Source organism: Portunus trituberculatus, chromosome 39 (genome assembly GCF_017591435.1).
Source record: "Portunus trituberculatus isolate SZX2019 chromosome 39, ASM1759143v1, whole genome shotgun sequence".
Lineage (NCBI taxonomy): Eukaryota > Metazoa > Arthropoda > Malacostraca > Decapoda > Portunidae > Portunus > Portunus trituberculatus.
Window position 1 is genome coordinate 2789086 of NC_059293.1, and position 23074 is coordinate 2812159.

At 39.3% G+C, this 23074-nt stretch overlaps 1 protein-coding gene across 6 annotated transcripts in view; it reads right to left on the reverse strand.

The window, feature by feature from the left end:
- LOC123515453 (pyrimidodiazepine synthase-like) overlaps window positions 1-23074 on the reverse strand; it is a 72413-nt gene that overhangs the window by 7645 nt on the left and 41694 nt on the right. For 4 of the 6 annotated variants that reach the window (XM_045274029.1, XM_045274032.1, XM_045274030.1 and 1 more), the window contains exons 3-6: window positions 9910-10015; window positions 9569-9788; window positions 8588-8735; window positions 6010-6110 (exon numbers count right to left, since the gene is read on the reverse strand). In XM_045274029.1, the coding sequence (XP_045129964.1) occupies window positions 6010-6110; window positions 8588-8735; window positions 9569-9788; window positions 9910-10015 (575 nt within the window). Of the gene's footprint in view, window positions 1-6009; window positions 6111-8587; window positions 8736-9568; window positions 9789-9909; window positions 10049-23074 lie in introns of all 6 variants that reach the window. The other 2 variants (XM_045274027.1, XM_045274028.1) reach the window with 1 other exon arrangement.

The window sequence follows — 23074 nt, forward strand, 5'->3', positions numbered from 1 at the left end:
ATGACAAAAATATGTTTAGAAAAAAGTACATAACACTGAGTTAGAAAGAAATATAATGTGTAGATCTGGCTGTGAGGCACGTGCGCACACGGGCAGGGGGCTGCGGTATAGGAGGGGAACGCTTTGTTTATATCGGGGAGTGGCTGCGGTAAGGAAGGGGTTAAGATGCATATCAATAAAAAAGAGATAACAATCATTGTAACATGTGCCAACAAAAACAAATTCATGGACCAATCAAGAATATAAAGACATGATAGATGACACAATAAGGAGTCTAACGAGAATCGTTAAAGAAAGGAAAAAAGTTATATTAGTAGGAGATTTCAACTGTAAAGAAGTGGACTGGGAAAATTATGAAAGTGGTATGGAGGAAGAAGCCTGGGGAGAAAGATTCTTGAACCTAATGATAGACAATATGATGGACCAGAGAGTAAAAGAATGCACAAGATTCAGAGGAAACGACGAGCCAGCGAGATTGGACCTAGTTTTTACAAGGGGTATACAAATAAATGATGATATAAGATATGTGCCCATTGGGAAAGAGTGACCATGCAATATTAGAAATAGATATAGAAGAGGGAAAGGAAGATAGAGACGATTCATACAAAGGAGACCGATTAAATTACATTGAGAATCTCAAGAACTATTTTAAAAACGTAGACTGGGAGGAGATGGAAAACTCAGAGACAATGCAAGACAAATATAACTTATTTTTGGAAATATACAAAACAGGAGTCAGGGAATATGTACCAAAATATAGACCTAAAGAAGAAGGAAAGAAAGATTGGTTTAATGCAAGGTGTGCCAAGGCAAAGGAGAAAAGAGATGGAGCATGGAAAAGGTGGAGGAGAAATAGGAATCCAGCAAATAAGGAAAACTTCAAGGCAGCGAGAAATGAATATGTTAAGGTGAGGAAGGAAGAGGAAAAGAACTTTGAAAAAGACATTGTCGAAAAATGTAAGGAGCAACCAAAATTGTTCTATAGATTCATAAATGGAAAAATTAGGCAAAAAGAAACAATAGAAAGGTTAAAAGGAGAGAACGGGATGGTGGAAGACCCAAAAGTATGGCAGAACTATTAAATAAAAATTCCAGGAGGTCTTTACTAAGGAATCCAAATTTGAGAGGCCACAGGGTAATAGAGACAATCTATATGAAAGAGATTAAAGTAACCAAGCTTGAAATAAAAGAGTTAATGAAGGAACTGGATGAAGAATGGGCTAAATGGGAATACGGATGAGGGTCTCATCTTAAATACTGAAAGAAGAAGAAGAAGAACTAGCAAGTCCTTTATACAACATCATAAAATGCTCAATAGAAAATGGAACAGTACCATTAGAATGGAAAAGAGCTGAGGTGGTTCCCATATATAAGAGCGGAAGGAAGGAAGAACCTTTAAATTACAGACCGGTATCACTAACTAGTGTAATATGCAAAATGTGTGAAAGAATAATAAAGAAACAATGGATCGAATTCCTTGAAGACAACAAATTAATATCAAATAGCCAATTTGGTTTTAGAAAAGACGGTCTTGTGTAACTAATTTATTGAGTTTCTATTCTAGAATAGTTGATAGAGTACAAGAGAGAGGATGGGTTGACTGTATTTATTTGGATTTAAAAAAGGCGTTTGACAAAGTGCCACATGCAAGATTACTATGGAAGTTAGAGGAGAAGGGTGGCTTAAAAGGAAGCACATTGAGATGGATAGAAAATTATTTGAGGGGGAGAGAAATAAGGACGGTAGTTAAAGATATGAAGTCCAAGTGGAGAGCAGTAGAAAGCGGAGTGCCACAGGGGTCAGTATTGGCACCAATACTTTTCCTCATTTATATTAACGACATGCCAGAAGGAGTGAACAGCTACATAAATCTGTTTGCAGATGATACGAAACTGTGCAGAGTTATAAAGCAAAAGGAGGATTGTGAAATACTGCAAGAAGACCTAAATAAGATCTGGGAATGGAGTAAGAAGTGGGAAATGGAATTCAATGTGAACAAAAGCCATGTCATGGAAATGGGAAAGAGTGAAAGACGACCTGTGGGAATCTATAAGATGGGAGATGGAGTAGAACTGGAGAAAGTAAAAAGGAAAAGGACTTAGGAGTGACGATGGAAGAAAACAATCAACCAGTAAGCCATATTGATAGAATTTTAGAGAAACATATAATTTGCTAAGGAATATTGGAGTAGCATTTCACTACATGGACAAAGAAATGATGAAGAAATTCATAAGTACTATAATAAGACCCAGATTGGAATATGCAGGAGTAGTGTGGACCCCTCATAAAAGAAACACATAAGGAAATTGAGAGGCTACAAAAATGGCTACAAGAATGGTTCCAGAATTTGAAGGGATGACATATGAGGAGAGACTAAAGGTTATGGATCTACCAACCCTGGAACAAAGAAGGGAGAGAGGAGACCTGATACAAGTTAATAAATTGATCAACGGAATGGACCAAGTGGATAATGAGAAACTGATCCTGAGAGAAGAATATGACATCCGAAGCACAAGATCGCATAGTAAAAAGCTGAGAAAAGGAAGATGTCTGAGAGATATTAAAAAATATATTTTCCCGCAGAGATGTATTGAGACATGGAACAGTTTGGATGAAGAAGTAGTGTCTGCAACGAGTGTGCATACTTTTAAAGTAAGATTGGATAAGTGTAGATATGGAGACGGGGCTACACGAGCATAAAGCCCAGGCCCTGTAAAACTACAACTAGGTAAATACACACACACACACACACACCGTTCTGTGTGGAAAACTGTATTTTCCAACATCCTTCACACACTGCCTCATCCTGATCTTCTTTTCGTGTCCTCTTGTCCTTCCATCTTCTTCTGCCAACAGCACCAGGTCTTCTTTGTCTATTTTTTCAATATCATTTACTATCTTATACATTGTTATTAGGTCCCCATGTTCTCTTCTATCTTGTATGGTTGGCAGTCCCATTTCCTTCAGTTGTTCTTCACATGTAAGGTCCTTTAATTCTGGCACCATGTTTGTAGGAATCTTCTGTATCCTTTCCAATTTTCTTATATCTTTTTTAGAGCTCGGAGACCATACCACTGCTGCATATTCCAGCCTTGGGCGTAATATGCTGCAGTGGTATGATCTCCAAGCTCTAAAAAAGATATAAGAAAATTGGAAAGGATACAGAAGATTGCTACAAAGATGGTGCTGGAATTAAAGGACCTTACATATGAAGAATGACTGAAGGAAATGGGACTGCCAACCTTACAGGATAGAAGAGAATGTGGGGACCCAATAACAATGTATAAGATAGTAAATGATATTGAAAAAATAGACAAAGAAGACCTGGTGCTGTTGGCAGAAGAAGATGGAAGGACAAGAGGACATGAAAAGATCAGGATGAGGCAATGTGTGAAGGGTGTTGGAAAATACAGTTTTCCACACAGAACGGTGGAAAAATGGAATGCATTGGATGAGGAAATTGTCGCAGCACATAATGTGCATAACTTTAAAGAAAAATTAGATATATGGAGATATGGAGACAGGACACTATGAGCCCCGCTCGAACCTTGTACAATACAACTAGATAAATACAACTAGGTAAATACACACACAAGACAAGTAAAATAAAGCAGTATGATTCACAGGAGCAAATATTCATATGTGGTTACAATTAAAGAAGATTCAATTAAAAATATACAGCACTGGACAAAAACACGTGACCATGTGCGTTTTTATGGCAAAAAATGAATGGTGTTTATGAGGGTGGAGTAAAGCTAAAAAAAAATTTGCAACCATTCTATGAAATCATAGAACCTTTCCTGTTCAAGGCCAAACACAAAGTTAACTCTCAGTAGTGCTTTATTTGCTACCCTATGTCGAAATCTAAGGATTTAACGAGTGAGACAATTGCTCTGATATTTGCTGTAAAGAAAGGAGGCCGTACAGTTAATGAAATTTTCAATCTGACTGATGTGGGGCGAATGAGTGTGAAGTGTGTGAAGAGTGTGATACATATGCAAATTTCGTGAGGAAGGAAGTGATGAAATACTACAGAAGAAACCTTGCTCTAACAGACCAAGTGACATCTCAAGTCATGCTACAAACATACTGAAATGAATAATAGAGTCAGCAACTACAAATACAGCATGTTTGTAGCATCATGTTTGTAGCATTTGCGTGTCCAGTTTAAGTGAGGTTTCTTCTGTGGTATTTGATCACTTCCTCTTTCACGAAATTTGCACATGTACTGTACTTCTTCACACTCATTCATCCCATGCCAGTCAAACTGGAAATTTGGTAATTGTATGGCCTCCTTTCTTTAGACCAATTATCTTAGCAATTGTTTCACTTGTTAAATCCTTAGATTTCAACATAGTGCGGCAACTAAAACACTACTAACTCCCCAAGTCATGTCATTTCAGAGGCCCGTCATGGAGTAAGACAGTGCAGACAACCTCACTTTACTACTGTCAAATGGAGACTGAGAGTTGGGTATGAGTTTGGCCTTGAGTGGGAAAGATTCTATGACGTAGAATGGTCACAAATTTTTGTCTAACTTTACTTTACTCTCATAAAAACCATTCTTTTTTCACCACAAATATGTGACCATGTATTCGCAAGGTCATGCTAGTACTCTTTAGTTCATGATTAAACTTCAAATACTCTCTCTCTCTCTCTCTCTCTCTGGAAATTCATCTACCTTAATGTTATTGCTGGTTGTAAGTGGCACAAAAGTAAAATTAATGTTTCTGATATGTGACCTGACACTGTGGCAAGGGGTACCAAATGGATGAAGAAAGGCAGTGATCATAGGAACATGTGCAATAGTTACAGGGAATAAATTTGTAAGGTGTGTTCATAAAAGACTGAGTGAGGTGATGGTCATAATATGTGTACAGTAAGCCCCGGCACTTGGCGAATCTCAGTTTGGCGAAATTTACTTTTGGCAGTAGGGTGGTCATGGACCACTGAGTGCACGCTTGGCGATTTGAATTTAAACTTGGCGGTCCCTCTGGCGACCGTGAAGTCAACCACGCGGCTCCCCGGTGATGTCAGACATCTCTCTAAACCTATCAGAATGCAGTGTGAAAGTCCCCTTCAGCCATTTTGTTTGTGCTACTCTCTGTTTTGCTAGAGTGGGGAATGAATTCTGGCCATTTACTGCCAACATGGCCTCTACCACCGCAACAGGTGGTACCGGTGGGAGTAAGGACAATGGTGATGGCGGAAAGGATGAAAGTGGGTGAGGTAAACGGGTGGACAAACAGGAATTACAGCCTTTATATCATGTCTTATTAGCTTTATTTATTGTTTATTGGTCTGTTTTCTACATGTGTTTTAATAAGTGAAGGCAAAAGATTTTATTTCAGCTCAAATGATGGTATTTTAGGGGTCAAAAGAGGGACTTTGGCAATGACCTAAGACTGATTGAGGCATTTTTAGGCAATTTATATGGTATAAAGAACTCGTGCTTGGCGAAATTCGCATTTGGCGGTAGTTTCGCCAGACTAATTAATTCGCCAAGTGCGGGGGCTTACTGTACTGTTTTCATGGACTGAAATAAAGCACATGAAAATACCAGTAAGTGTCTCTGTGCAAGCTCTTGTTAAAAGATTCATATTTTGTTCAAACAATGCTTTTAATCTGCATACACCTTTGCACTCAGATGTTACTCTTAGAGGATGCAAGAAAGCAATACATTAATAATCAAATAAGCATTCGGAGAGAGAGAGAGAGAGAGAGAGAGAGAGAGAGAGAGAGAGAGAGAGAGAGAGAGAGAGAGAGAGAGAGAGAGAGAGAGAGAGAGAGAGAGAGAGAGAGAGAGAGAGAGAGAGAGAGAGAGAGAGAGAGAGAGAGAGAGAGAGAGAGAGAGAGAGAGAGAATGATCCAGCCTTTCAAGAGAGAAAATAAATGCTGAGCTGACATGATCTGAAGCTTTGTATGGACACATTACAATAGCAACACGTACACTATTTCACCCAGCCACTATGCTGCATATGCAAAACCACCAACACTACCCAGACTCACCAGTTTAGGGTAGCAGTTTTCTGTAAGAACTGCTTGATCACAAAATTTCTCAACAACAGGAAGTCTCTCCATCCATGGCCATATCATGTAGTCCAGCATTCCTAGGATAAAGGAGGGAAGTTTAGATGAGACACAGACACACTGACAATGCAAAAAAAAAAAAATACTAATCCTCTACCGATGATCCCCTCTTCTTATTCAAAGCCATGGCATGCCAACATTTTACAGGATTAAATAAAGTTATGCATTGATTTCATAATAGAAGAGGGAGCAAGAGGAGGGGAGAGAGAGAGAGAGAGAGAGAGAGAGAGAGAGAGAGAGAGAGAGAGAGAGAGAGAGAGAGAGAGAGAGAGAGAGAATTCTCCTGAGCACAGCTATTACAGGGATGGCAGAATCAAACTCATCACCAAAACAAACACACTACTACACTACGCGCCAATAAATTGTTCGCGGCTCCACAACAGATCACTTCCGCGAGGGCCTCAAGATCATTTCCTCTAGTATGGCACCGTAGTGATTTATGCGAGTTATCATGCATCTGGGAACATGTTTAAAGTACAAGTAGTCCATGAAAACCGTTGATGGACCGTCAGTTGACATTTGTCAGTTATTAGTAAAACATTCGGAAAAGTATCGCCTCATTTTCTGCCTGTAATTTGAGCAGACACGCCCTGACACAACTCACCTTTTCTTCATAATGGGAGGCAAGAAAGACTTATCAAAGGACCAGATAAAAGTCATTGTGTCTTTACACAAGGCAGAGAGGCCAGTGAAAGAAATAGCCAGGATTGTGGGTGTTACAAGGAGATGTGTGCAAAAGTGGATACGAAAGTTTCGTATGGAAGGCGGGGTGGCAACGCCAGAACAGAAAAAGAGGCCTGGGCGAGGACGTAAAACTTCATCACGCACAATAAATGTTGTGAAGCGTCAGGTGGATGCTTGTCCTCAAATCACAGCGAGGGAATTAAAAGAACAAAACCCTCAGCTGCTCGGTCAAGTGTCTGTGAGGACGGTACAACACTGCCTGCATGATGACCTTGAGTTCCGCAGACGCCGCGCTCTCAAGAAGCCGCTCACCACCCCTAGGCAACAAGAGCTTAGGGTTGCATTTGCCACTAAATATCTCCAGTGGGATATGGCAAAATGGCACCAAGTGTTATGGAGACGAAACTGTCTTCACGGTGTCCTGCAACCGTGGCAAGCATGTGTACCGGCGACCAGGGAGTGACCCACTTGACACAAAATTTATATTTAAGACTGAAAAGCACCCTGATTCAGTAATGGTGTGGGCCTGCTTCAGTTATCATGGTGTAGGGAATTTAGTGTTTTTGCCAAGAAATGAAAACATGAATCAGAATAATTATTTGGAACTTTTATGTGATTTTTTGGCCGGGTCTTTTGAAATGTGCAACGCTACTGTGTTCATGCAGGATGGAGCTCCATGTCACAGGGCAAAATCCGTCCTGACTTGGCTTCAGGACTGCCATATTGACTTTTTGGAGGACTGGCCACCCAATTCCCCTGATCTGAACCCTATTGAAAACATCTGGTCCATCATGAAGAGGCGCATGCAGAGGAGGGATATCTCTGACATAACGAATCTGCGAACGGCCATCAGGGAGGAATGGCATAATCTAAATCAAATAACCCTCAATAACCTGGCTGAATTTCTTCCTTCACGGCTTCTAAAGTGTATAAGAAGGAGGGGAAAGCCCATCAATTACTAGTTTCTTCGTAAGTATTATAGTACTTTTGTTTTCTCCATTCTAAGTGCATTCCATCACCTGTGGTATCACGACGAACAATTCATTGGCGCGTAGTGTATAATTTAAGTTTTCCTATACATGAATACATCTACTCAGACATGTCCAAACCATCTTACATCCTTTCCTGACATACAGAATTTTCATTGGCTAGTGCCTGCAGTACCAGCGGTGCCTGTCTAAGCTCATCCTCACTCATTATAAACAACAAATACATAAACAAGACTACACACATACATACAAGTACAAGAATTTTCCACTTCAAGCATCGCTGTGAGACTCAAGGCAGAGGCAGACAGTTCCATCTAAGGTTTACTAACCCAACGGGATTGTTTCTTTTCAGAGTTGGTGGGAAAAATTAATAGTCATGGACTGGTGGTTTTTGGTGCCAAGTGTGCTAGCTCACCACCACCCACACTCTTGTTCCCTCCCACCCACCCTCATTCACTCCCTCACCGCTGCCACTGCTGACAGAACATTCTGCCACTTCTATCAACCTGTATGATTCAGATACCCCATGTTACTACCATTTTATATCCATCTGGTTGCATTGATTTCAATGGCAAATAAGGATCTGGCTTGCATGTGAATCTGTAATGTGACCTGAGACATGGAACAGATTAAAGATGTACCCCGGAGTACCACTTTAGATTCTTAAAGGAACACAATACAAAGACATGCAACATACTACAACTAACATTAAATAATGAAATTCACTACATTTCAAGGTTTTCAGTAGACTGCAAAGTGAGTGTAGCTCTGAATAATGACTTCATGTGCCCACGGTGGAAAGATAACAGTTACAAATCCCTCACCAGGTTTATCTCCGCCATATAACTTGGTGTTTCTCTTTGCCAGTTCTGTTTCAAAGGAATCAAGTCCAGCTCTGGCGTTGGTCAAGCCCTTGTTCAGTGTATCTTTGTCTCCTCTTGAAAAATACACATTGTAAAATCCTCCTGTTACCTGATGACCAAATTAAGGAATGTAAGCATTTGTTTTAGATTTCCATATCTGTTTACATATCAAGATGAATGCTATTAAACTTTGCCTATCAGAGATTCCTTAGGATGAGCTGGTTCACATACAAGCAAATTTCTTTGAATGCAACAGAGAAGGACAATCTTGATACTCTACTGTGAGTGCAAAGGAAATATTTTGATGATTAAGTAAGGAACAACTAGTGTATGCTGTTGGGCCTTGCTGTGGAAATATATGGCAAGTCAATTGTGTTATATCTAGCAGGGAGATGCAATAAAGGTCCATAGGATGATTCTTTTCTACCACAGACTGACAGGGCTCAGTGTGAATGATGAGTGCAAGGGTGTGTGGTGCTTTGCATGGGCCAACCACTGTGTTATTACTGAACTGGTACTTGTATATAGACACACACATATATAGAACAGATGGACAGCACACAGTGGGGGAGAGAGAGAGAGAAAAAAAAAAAAAAAAAAAAAAAAGTTGAGATCCCTTGACATCCCTGCATATGGTGCCTAGCAATAGAATTTACCCAACAAGAAAAATATATTAATTCACCCTCACACTAAGTATTCATCACTGTCTCCTTTACAGTGTCCTTTGTCTCAGGAATTGGCCCCATGTATGTACAAGTAATCTCTATCTGACTTCCTTCACTTTATCTTCTGCTGCTATCAAGCTCTGCAGCTCTGTCACAATTCTATCGCTCCATCTCTTTCTCTATCATCCTCTAATTCTTGTTATGCATATCAAAATCATATTTCTCTTCATACCAAAAATAAGCAGTGTAAATAGAATGAAACAAATATATGTACTACCTTGCCAAATATCTCCAAGAACATACGATCCTGGCCCTTCCTCCAGGGGTCAGGAGAATGCAGGGGAGGCTCGGGGTACACCTCATCCAGGTAGTCACAGATCACCAGGGACTCACTCATAATCTTCCCATCCACCTCAATGGATGGCACCTTCCCCAGAGGACTCTTTTCAAAAAACCACTCTGGCTTCTGTTTCAAGTTAATGTTTACAATATCATATCTGTAAGACAAAAAAATTATCATCAATAATTCATGTATCTAAGGAGGGTCAGTATATGAAACTGAAAGTTTTCCATGATGCTTTTATCAAGTATGGAAGTAAAAATAAAAAGGAGCATTACTTGACATTCTTTGCTTCAAGGATGATCAACGCCCGCTGGGCAAAGGGGCAGAACTTCATGTTGTAGCAGCGTAGCAAGCCTGCCACGGCTGGTGGGCACACGGACCCTGCAATTTGTGCACTCCTCAATACTGGATTCACTGACAACAGGGATGGTCTCAAATGTGTACTTGTGCTGGCAAATTTGTGCTTACACAAAATTCATATTAAATTTGTAGTTGAGAATTTCAAAGTTACATGTTTGTATAGTAAAATCTCCACGAGTTGATTTTATACTTCACAAATTTACACAAGTTGGCAAGGTAATGAAACATTCAATGATAAGAAAAGTAATGATAAGAAAAGTAGAAAATGCATTGTCTGCAAATTTCTTAAGACCAGACCATGCTGACTAAACCAAGTCAAGGCATACTAAACTAAACTCTGCATGACATACACATACAGTAATTGTTACTGCTGAGGAGGGTGACTGGTTCTAGTTGAAGGGCAGGAGTTTAACTTTTAATTACAATGACACCTCCCTGATGTGGTCTTGTTTTGTAGTTACTTTTCTAAATAAATAAAGAAAATAAAAATGCCTGGAATTATGCCAAGCTTATTTTTGAACCAGCCAAGAACTCCTTAATAATAATAATAATAATAATAATAATAAAAATAATAATAATAAAAAAAAAAAAAAAGTTCCCTTCAGGAACTGAACAATTCACACATGGATATCACAAAATGCTTCCATTATCACTCTTTTCATCTATTTAGTGCAATTTTGCAGATAGTTAGCTACTCTTTTTCAATGAGTCAACTGTTCCCCCTTTTCTAAATTGACCATCCTTTGCCGATCTTTTACTAAAAATTTAAACTGGAACTACATCTCTTCTCTGGGGAGAAAAAAAAAAAAAAAAAAAAAAAAAAAAAAACTTAAGTTACAGGTACGTTTTCTGAGCTGCTGCTGTCAGTTTCTCTCAATATCTCTAAATAATGCACCAAGCTGCTGCTCTGTACAGTGATTTTCTCTGGCCCTTATTTTTATATACATACTTGGTGCATTCTACTCACATTAGTTTTGTATAGGTCCAGTAAATGGTGGAATAATGCATGTATGTATGTATGTATGTATGTATGTATATATATATATATATATATATATATATATATATATATATATATATATATATATATATATATATATATATATATATATATATATATATATATATATATATATATATATATATATATATATATATATATATATATATATATATATATATATATATATATATATATATATATATATATATATATATATAATGGTTAATGTTTACTATCAGTCCTTCTAAGCAGTGCATGACATGACTGCATGTTGTGGTAACTGATATATTCACTGTACTTCACGCTTATTAAGTCTTTCTGGGGAGCACTTGGTTATTACCAAGGAATATACAGAGAGGAAGTTTTGGTGTGGGTTAAAGTTTCAAGGACAGCGACGGTGCTGCCATCTGTTAGAAGCGAGTACTTTCATAGAAAACGTTGTTAGGAATAACTTAAAACTTCTCCCATACTTCCTCCCCCCCTATTTTTTCCTGCATTCTCTCGTGGTTATGAACTTATAAGGCAAATAAAACATAATATACATGTATATATATATATATATATATATATATATATATATATATATATATATATATATATATATATATATATATATATATATATATATATATATATATATATATATATATATATATATATATATATATATATATATATATATATATATATATATATATATATATATATATATATATATATATATATATATATATACAGGCAACCCCGCTTAACGAAGGGGTTACGTTCCTAAAAAACACTTCGTTAAGCAAAACTTCGTTAAGTGAACCGATTATAACACGTTTAACCCCTGATTTGAACTTCCATTAAAAGTAAACAAAGTGAGAGTGCATCATAGTACAGTGAAAGGTTTAATGAAAGTAAAAATTAAGAAGTTAAACATTTAGGCAGTTTAATTTAAGTCATTATAATGTACACTAATGTATGTATGTACATAACTTTATCATGTTGATGATCTTAAATTTATGAAGGGAGGGAGAGTGAAACAGGAAAGACACTAACTGGCAACCTGTGGAATGTAAACAAAGTGTGCATCATGGTACTGCATACAAAACTTATGTACCACATTTCTACAAGGCTTTCCATTTTATCCATTGTAGAGTCACGAGTTCAGGTGGTTCTTTAGCTTTCAAGGAAGATCTGGTCTCACCAGCCTTCTTAATAGAGTCTGCTGACTTGAAAATAGTAGACAGTAGATGGAGTCAAGATGGTGGCGAGCAATGTTATTAGTTTTCTGGCCTCTCTCGTGTCTGTGAATAATACCCAGCTTCACTTCGAGAGTAAGACACTTCCTGGTCTTCTTAGGAACGTTAGGCCACATTGCAGGGCGTTTTGGTGGTAAGTTGAACTAGGGAAGATGAGCTACTGGTGATGCTGTTATATTTTGACTGTGGAGTGGGTGGTGCGCGTGATCTTGATGCTACAGGTGACGCAGAATTTCTTCTGAGTCAGGCTTTTGTATTGGCAGCGCCTGTGTTGTCCACGAGAGGCTTGATCTTGATCTTTATTCTACAGGTGTCTTAGGACTTCTCCTAAGGCAGGCCTTAGTACCAGCAGCTCCTGATGTAATCAAAAGCCTGTCAGCTTCCATGATACGGTGGGGGTTTCAAATTTGAAAAAAATGACCTGGATAAAACTTCGCTAAACCAAGTTTGGTGTTCGTTAAAACGAGCAGATGGTAATAAAATGAATCCTTCATTGTAGCAAAATTTCGTTGTGTGAACCTTCGTTAAACGGGGGTTGCCTGTATATATATATATATATATATATATATATATATATATATATATATATATATATATATATATATATACACACACACACAGTAAAGTCCCGGGTTACGTCGGTCTCGAGTTACGTCAAACTCGTAGTTACGTCAGTCCACTATAAGGCAATTTAAGATTAAAAAAATTGAAAATTTATAAATCGTAAAGTGCGGGATTTATTGTTATTGTTGGTGGTTGCCCGCCACACCACCCGCCTCACGCTTGAATACAATAACACCCTGCCTCAGTTCCACCACACCGTCGTCCCTGGCAAAAGTGTTATCCTACTTCTGCGTTTACTGACTCATGTTCTTAGTATCTTGCTCAATGGTACCAAAGAGAAAACTTCTTAGTGACAGCAGTGATGCTAAGAAAAGGAAAACCATTATGCTACAAGAAAAAGAGGACATAATTAAAAGACATGAGAAATGAGGCAGCAGCTGTGTGTGAGGGAGGGAAGAAAATGGGAAGCCCGTTACCATGACAACGGGGAGGTTGACGACCTTGAGGGCTCGCACACCCATCACAACAATAACAACTCCAGAGCCTTCGCCTGGGCCACACGACACTTGCACCGTCTGCGCCTGTCTACTGATCCCTATTGCCCTTTCCTATTGCATTTCCTGCCCCGCTGCCCACGCTTCTACTCCCACCACACTGCACTATGCTCCCAGCTGTCTGCCCTGGGCGTCACAACATTCAACCTGCCCACCCTCCTGGCGACCTCAGGCGTCCACCCCTCTCGGCAACCTGCAGTCCTTCGCGTTCGTGGCCCTAATCAACAACAAAAACAAACTTGTGTTTCATATTCCTATGTGGTTGTAAATAATATAACAATATAACCTTTAACTTACCTGAATGACCATAAACAATGATTGGTTGAAAACTCCATAATATGCTTTGAAATGTACGGAAACTCGAGTTACGTAAAAATTGACTTATGTCATGTTTCAGGAACGTAACTCTGACGTAAACCGAGACCTTACTGTATATATATATATATTTTTTTTTTTTTTTTTTTTTTTACATTACAAGGGCACTGGCCAAGGCAAACAAAGTGTTGGAAAAAAAAAAATCCGCTGGTTGCCAGGCCCTGTTAAGAGGAAAGTAGAAAGAGAAAACAAAAAATCTAAAAGGAGGGTCCAGTTAACGTAAGAGGTGTCTTGACACTCCTCTTTGAAAGAGTTTAAGTCATAGGCAGGTGGAAATACAGACACAGGTAGAGAGTTCCAGAGTTTACCAGTGTAGGGAATGAAGGAGTGAAGATACTGGTTAACTCTTGCATTAGGAAGATGGACAGAATAGGGATGAGAAGAAGTAGAGAGTCTTGTGCAGCGAGGCCGCAGGAGGGGGAAGGCATGCAGTTAGCAAGTTCAGAAGAGCAGACAGCATGAAAACAGCGGTAGAAGACAGATAAAGATGCAACATATATATATATATATATATATATATATATATATATATATATATATATATATATATATATATATATATACCCTATTTTACGGCTTCCAAGACACTGCATCTTGGAAGACGCACCCTAATATTTGAAAGAAATTTCTAAGAAATAAAAAGTCATTCTCATACAAGAACGCATTCACCATATACCCGACCATTGAACACAAAAACATCAGAAGCAAGGAGCCTGCAAGACACTATTGTTTCACTACTCATTACAAATTTGCTGGAGCATTCACCACAAATTTAAAACTATGTAAATAAAAACACCATAGGTAAATACATATACACAGTGAAACAGTCCATCTCTTCTTGTTTTAGTGGTGGGCGACAGCATGTTTTGGATCTGTCGTTCACATTACAGAATCACTTGTTCGATCGCCGAAACCGAACACGTCAGTGCTGCAGTTTGTATTTATTCTATTTTGCAGTCGTGCTTCATAGGCTTTATCAATGTGAATACAATTCACAAGTGGAGTTTTGATGACTCTTGCTTGAATGAGTAAGCCACTTGGATGTTCTATTAATAAAGGTATAAAGACACCTGGCATGATGTGTGTGCGTTCGTGTGCATTATGTGTGTGTTGCAATGAGACGAGGGAGCAGCCCATTTTCTCCAAACGCTGAGTAGGCTGCAGGAAGGATTATGGCATTGTAAATACTTGTAACACCTAAGTACTGAGTTTACATAATATAAAAGGCTAAATTAAATGGTACTTAAGCTAACATCATAATGTAATGACTCAACATACAAATCCAGGTCGCTATCTGTCAAATGTCCAAGCTCACTTGAGGCTGGATGCTGCCTTACAATACAACATTCATCTTGGAAGACGCACTAGTATTTTTCAGGGTATTTTTTTAGGAAAAAAAGTGCGTCTTGTAAACCGTAAAATACGGTATATATATATATATATATATATATATATATATATATATATATATATATATATATATATATATATATATATATATATATATATATATATATATATATATATATATATATATATATATATATATATATATATATATATATATATATATATATATATATATATATATATATATATATATATATATATATATGCTTTTTCTGCCCACCTCCACCTGGGCCACACCATACTCCTTACTTGCATCGCATACATCGACTGTCTCATGACCACTTCTGCCCATGGAACATTTCCTGCTTCAATGCCCACGCCTCCTCTCTCAACATAGTGCATTACGCTCCCGGCTCTCTGCCCTGACCACCACAACACTCAACCTGCCCACCCTCCTAGCGGCCTCAGGCGTCCAACTCTCCTGGCAACCTGCTGTCCTTCGCCTTACTTGTACCTTCTTGAGGAAGACCGGCCAGCTGCCATGCCTGTGATACCCACACAGGACTACCCCAGGGCTCATAAGGATTTAAAAGAGGCCACTAAAATCTATGGATCCTTATGAGCCCTGGTGTAATCCTGTGTGTGTGTGTGTGTGTGTGTGTGTGTGTGTGTGTGTGTATTTATTTACCTAGTCGTATTTGTGTGTGCGTGTGTGTGTGTGACAACCATTGGAGCCTGTAATCTCTTCCTCTCCCCCTCCCCTTTTTTTTTTAACTGCATTACACACACACACACACACACACACACACACACACACACACACACATATATATATATATATATAGATGGCCTTATCAACTGAAGAGTCTGCCCATCACTGGTCTACGTTTGAATGTGCATCACAGTCTTGTTTATAGAAATCCTGCATTATGGAGTGGTCACATGGCCTTCAGTGGTTTTCAGATCTTATTCAGTCATGGTGGTAACGTCATTCTCGTCACATTTACATTGTAGATTCAGAGAGCGTACGTGGCAAAAACAAATAAGTGATTAGCCACTGCGAGCCAAGGGACAAACCACTGCTAAACCTGTATTCACATACATACATACATGTATTTGTGTAGCTATCCTTGTTCATTCGACGGGGAGAGAGAGAGAGAGAGAGAGAGAGAGAGAGAGAGAGAGAGAGAGAGAGAGAGAGAGAGAGAGAGAGAGAGAGAGAGAGAGAGAGAGAGAGAGAGAGAGAGAATTAAATCTGGCATCTCTAACCTAAAGGAAACAAGCATGAGGATCAGTGCAGGTGAATACAGCTCTAACAGTGGTTTGTCCCTTGGCTCCCGGTGGCTAATCACTTATTTGTTTTGCCACGTACGCTCTCTGAATCTGCAATCTGAATGTGACGAGAATGACAGTACCACCACTGATGACTGAATAAGATCTGAAAACCACTGAAGGCCATGTGACCACTCCGTAATGCAGGAAGGATGGCAGATTTCTATAAAACAAGACTGTGATGCACATTCAAACCTTGTACACAGGTAGAGTGCACGTGCTTCCCTTCCCCCCAACACACACACACACACACGCTCAACTCACAATCGAGAGACCCGGGTTCGAGTCCCAGTGTCGTAGTAAAAAATGTCCCGGAAGTGTCTTGCTCATCTGCGCATGCGTGGGTGGCCTATGCACTGCCAGACGCACGAGGAGTCAGGACAAGATTTACTAAGCATACTGCGCATGCGTGAGCAACACGTCATACTGCACCATCATGTATAGGGATAAATACATGTATTTTCCAAATTCTTTCGTCATATATAGTCAAATAAAATGTTTATTAAAAATTCAAATGATTGGCATATAAACAGGTCATTAATATCACGAATAAATAAATATTTCCATCTCAAGCATGATGATTCCACCCGATCGAACAGTTGTCACTTAGTGGAATCAATGAGGATTTTTAGGAGATATGGAGTGTTTTAAAGGATTAGAGAAATGGAGGAATAAAAATTAGGAGTTCTTTGTAAAGTCGAGAGATGGTCAAACCCCCTACCAAACTCTGCAAACTCTCAATTTAATGCCCATGGAATTTGCAAAAGGGTAACAAAAAAGTGAGGGACACGAGGGGAGATGAGAAGCGACGCCGACTCGAGCCTTATGTGCATTGGCCGAGCAAGACACTTCCGGGACATTTTTTACTGTGACACCGGCGCAGCGAGGCAAATGGGCAAGCCTCTTAATGTGTGGCCCCTGTTCACCTAGCAGTAAATAGGTACGGGATGTAACTCGAGGGTTTGTGGCCTCGCTATCCCGGTGTGTGGAGTGTGTTGTGGTCTCAGTCCTACCCGAAGATCAGTCTATGAGCTCTGAGCTCGCTCCATAATGGGGAAGACTGGCTGGGTGATCAGCAGGCGACCGAGGTGAATTACACACGAGAAGCGGTCGAGGAAGGACGCACTGGTGCCGTTCCGACAATCAGCTGATCTTCACTACGTACCTGTTGTACAGTATTTACAGTGGCCTAGGCAAGTAGTGTGGACTTGTTTTTCATGAAATCAATTATTAAAGAATCATGAGTAAAAAAGAGATTCCATCAAAATGCAGACATGAGGCTAGGGAAAGAATGAAAGCTGATGATGACTATGTTGGTGAGGGAGAGATCGCATTCGAAGGCTTCGATATGGCAAATACTTAACTACTTAAGAGACTGTTGAATATTGAACATAAACTAGATAAATTGATAAAGGAGAATATGGAAATGAAAGAGAATGAAGAACAGGAAAAAGAGTTTATAAAACTGAGAGAAAGGATAAAAAAATTGGAAGAAAACGAAGCTAGGCTAAGAGCGGAAAACAAAGAACTGAAAAAAGAAGTAGCTAACAACAAGAAGCAGATGGAAGAAGGACTCGGTAAAGCCGAGAAAGAAAAAGAGAAGCTGAAAGATCTGGTAAACAAAGAAGAGGAAAGAGTACAGAACGTGATTAAAAAAGAAGTACAAGCATGGAGAGTCCAAGATAAGAAAGATAAGGATGATTTTCAGGATGTGATTCAAGAACAACTTAAAGAAAAAGAAGAAAATATCACAAACAAAATGATAGGAGTCCTCAAGACAAAAGAAAATCTAGTTAGAGAAATTGCAGAAAAAAAGAAGAGTGTAGTCGTATTTGGAATAAAAGAAAAAAATATAAAATATAGACCAAGAAGAGAAAAAGAAGAAATTAAATCAGTCAAAGACCTACTAAAAAATCTAAACGATGAAGATAGGCAGAACTTGGAAGAGGAAGTAGAAGAAATAAACAGAATGGGACCATATCAAGAAGGTAAAACGAGACCAATTAAAATACTACTAAAATCACAAGCAGCAACAGAAGAAATATTATATAGAACAACAAAACTTAGAGAAACACAAGGCTGCAAGGATATCTATATAAAGAAAAATAGAAATGAGGAAGAAAGGAAGAGATACAATGAACTGGCAGCAGCAGTAAGGGAAAAAATAATGAAAGGTCAGAAGAGGAAAAAAGGCATTTTTGGAGAATTCTAGGAGACAGGATAAGGAAATGGTACATAAACGAGAAGGAAGAGAAAAAAGTGGAACAAGTTTAACTAAAAATGATAAAGGCAAGAGACTAAAAATGATGTATATGAACATAGATGGGGTTTTATCAAGTAAATTAGAATTAAAAGATTACATAAAGAAAGAAAATCCAGATATTGTATGCCTGGCTGAAACAAAACTAAATGAGGCAATCAAAATAGACTTGGATAATAGGTATAATGTATGGAGAAGAGACAGAGTGGGTAAAGGAGGAGGAGGAGTCATGATGATGTTAAGGAAGGAGATAGTGATAAACCAAGTAGAATGTGGGGAAGGAAAAGCAGAAGTACTGTATGTTAAGATGCATATTAATAAAAAAAAGTTAACAATCATTGTAACATATGTGCCACCAATAACAAATTCATGGACCAATTAAGAATATAAAGACATGATAGATGACACAATAAGTAGTCTAACGAGAATCATTAAAGAAAGAAGAAAAGTGATATTAGTAGGAGATTTCAACTGTAAAGAAGTGGACTGGGAAAATTATGAAAGTGGTATGGGGGAAGAAGCCTGGGGAGAAAGATTCCTGAACCTAATGATAGACAATATGATGGACCACAGTAAAGGAATGCACAAGATTCAGAGGAAACGACGAGCCGGCGAGATTGGACCTAATTTTTACAAGGGGTATACAAATGAATGATGATATAAGATATAAGTGCCCATTGGGAAAGTGACCATGTAATATTAGAAATGGATATAGAAGAGGGAAAGGAAGATAGAGACGATTCATACAAAGGAGAACGATTAAATTACAGAAAGGCTGATATTGATAATCTCAAGAACTGTTTTAAAAACGTAAACTGGGAGGAGATGGAAAACTCAGAGATGATGCAAGAGAAGTATAACTTATTTTTGGAAATATACAAAACAGGAGTCAGGGAATATGGCCCAAAATATAGACCTAAAGAAGAAGGAAAGAAAGATTGGTTTAATGCAAGATGTGCTAGGGCAAAGGAGAAAAGAGATGGAGCATGGAAAAGGTGGAGGAGAAATAGAAATCCAGTAAATAAGGAAAACTTCAAGGCAGGGAGAAATGAATATGTTAAGGTGAGGAAAGAAGAGGAAAAGAACTTTGAAAAGGACATTGTTGAAAAATGTAAGGAGCAACCAAAATTGTTCTACAGATTCATAAATGGAAAAATTAGGCAAAAAGAAACAACAGAAAGGTTAAAAGGAGAGAATGGGATAATGGAAGACCCAAAAAGTATGGCAGAACTGTTAAATAAAAAATTACAGGAGGTCTTTACTAAGGAATCTAAATTTGAAAGGCCACAGGGTAATAGAGAGACAATCTATATGAAAGAGATTAAAGTAACTAAGCTTGAAATAAAAGAGTTAATGAAGGAACTGGATGAAGAGAAGGCAATGGGACCAGATGAAGTCTCAGGCAGAATACTGAAAGAATGTAGGGAAGAACTAGCAAGTCCTATATACAACATCATAAAATGTTCAATAGAAAATGGAACAGTACCAGTAAAATGGAAAAGAGCTGAGGTGGTTCCCATATATAAGAGCAGAAGTGTAGTACAAGTGCAACAACTAGAGCATGAACAAGTCGACAAACCAAGTAAAACGAGAGCAAACAACAAAAATATACCGGTGACGACGGAGTGTCCCAACCACAACACCACCCTCCACCAACTCCAACACAGCTCTGCCCTCTACCCGCGCGCAGCCCACACAAGCCACCAACGGTGTGCCAAAACCCTCTCGAAACATTCCTGAAACCACCACAACAATAACCAAATAAACCACATCTCCCCATGATCTTAAGATCACAAAAACCAAATACACCCATCAACACCTCAACAGAATATTGAAAAACCTGAGAACAAACTTAATTAATGAAATCTGCCATCCATGCGGGAGGCCTCCTATTCCTTACTGGACGAGGCTCAACAGACACAGAGTCTCCCTCTCCCTTCCGAAGACTCTCCTCCTCTTCATCACCAGAACACTCCGCAGGTGGTTGTACTACTGGCCGGACATCCAACACATGCCTCGGCATACCATTAACAACAAGATTATTTGGAGAATTCACCTGTGTAACAGTCCCTTTTCCCCACTGAGTAGTACACCTAGCACTAACAGGTTTCACCCACACCTCATCTCCAATATGTACAGACAACTCGCTGCTCTGTCCCCTGACTTCAGGGTTTTTCACCCACGGGTATCTCCACTCGTAAGTATAGACTGAGCTCCGCGGTACCGATAACTCATCCTGCCCATATCTTGGTGTGCTGTTATACCAATACACAGCTTCCAAGGGAGAGATACCTCCTCTTTCAGCAATTGCCTTTACCGTCCTGTGATGTCTCTCAACAATCCCATTCCCTGACGGTCTGTATGCAGCTCTAAATACCCCATCTATATTCCAGCCTCGCAACATATCAGCCAAATGTTGAGACCGAAAAGCCGTGCCATTGTCCATCAACAACTCGTCTACTGGGCCCCTCTCCAAGAAAATGCTATTCAGTTTATCAGCTATGCAATGTGCATCCTCTCTCACTAACTTTCTCCAAATAGCAAAATGGCCTGGGACACAGTCCACCACAGATAAATACGGCACCCCTCTGTAATGGGTCACATCAACAGCCAATCGCTGCCAGTTAAACTTGGTACATATTTCTCCCTTTTGATGTGTTACAGGTGCAGGATCAATTGATTGACACCTCTCACAACCTTGTACAACCTTCTTCACATCATTCCTTGCTACAGTCTGGTCAACCTTTTTTACCAAGTACCAAGTTCAATCAACTCCCATATGATTGATGCCTATTGTGAACTGCACGCAAATCTGCTATTACTCCTGAGCACATATGTTCACTTTGTACATTCTCAACAGTCGAGGCAGCTCCCAGCCAGCTCTTCTTCACACGAGTTAACATATCAGCCTTATTCCAATCTGATGGCACCAACAATACCTCAATCTCCAACCCAAATTCTTTGATTAACTCTCTCAGATTTCCCAACCTGTGCTTAATGAGCATTTCTGCTGCTCCCTTCGTGTGCACTCGCTTTTCTGTACTTATCACACTTTTTAACTATGCCACAACAGTAGCAGAATCAACCTTCAACTCTAACGAAGTTATGCCCCACTTCAACGCCAGATTCACTCCCTTTAAAACCGCCTCCAGTTCTGCAACATTAATATGGTTAAAATCATCACTCTTTCTCAACCAGGCAGCATCCTCAACTGTTCTTCCCTTGATCTCCAACACTGTTCCAATTGCGATTTTACTTGCATCCGTCCAAACTACTCCATGAGTACTCCGAGGCACCAACCAGCTCCCCCTCACGGGATCCTCCCTAGCAACTCTATCCATAACCTCCTTGATCATACACATAGTCTGGTCACCAACGAGATCCTCCCAGTGAAATCCTTCTGCCTGTCGCTTAATGTAGCTACAGGCAACCCGTAACCATCCCGCAACAGGGTAATGCCCCACAAGCATCCCACATACTGAAAATAGCTCCCGCCTGGTAAGGGTGTCACCAATCTCTGGCAATGTTTTTCCTCTCCAAAAAACCAACTCGTCTCCTGATTTCGACAACTTCAATCCCAACACTGCAGTTCCCTCTCCAACTGCTTCCAGAGGTTTCATAATAAGCCCGTATTTATTCAAATGTTTGATCACATCCTGCACTGACACCCTACTTTCATCGACCGCAATGTCATCTATATACGAACTAGTTGCTGCCCCGATAACAGTATCCAAACTCGCACATATTTTAACACTTTTGACATTATACGAGGAACTGAATTTAAACCAAAACCCAATCTAGTGAGAGAGAATGTTTGACCTTTATAATCAACAAGTTGGTATGGCCACAATTCTTTATCGATCTTCAATTGAAGATAAGCCAATTTCAAGTCCACTAGAGATACATGCTTACCAATTTGGCGCCACTCCCTCAATTTCTCACTGCAAATACTGACAACATCATCACCTGTGTGACACAACGAAAGTATTCAACTCACGAAAATCGAGCACTGGCCACACTTTATTCTTTGCAGGTTGTTCCACTGCCATGAGAGCAATAATACCTGTAACAACATTCTCCCGCCAAGGCACCAGTATTCCCTCCTCAATCCATCTATCTACTTCCTTCTCAAACTCCAACTGCTTTTCGCTTGCCATATTTTTGTCGTAACACGACACTCTATTCTTGAGTTGAACAGGATGCTCAGACTTCCATGTCCATTTTATCGTCCAATGCTGCCCATCAAACTTAGCATGAAAATCAGTGTCATTTATTTCCAAAACACTGTCACCGTTAAAAGACTCGTCAACTTTATTAGCAGGCTGCTCATCTCCTTGCACTACAGCTACAGCTGGCTGACCTTCAACATGAACTTTGGAGTCTCCAAATTTAATTGTA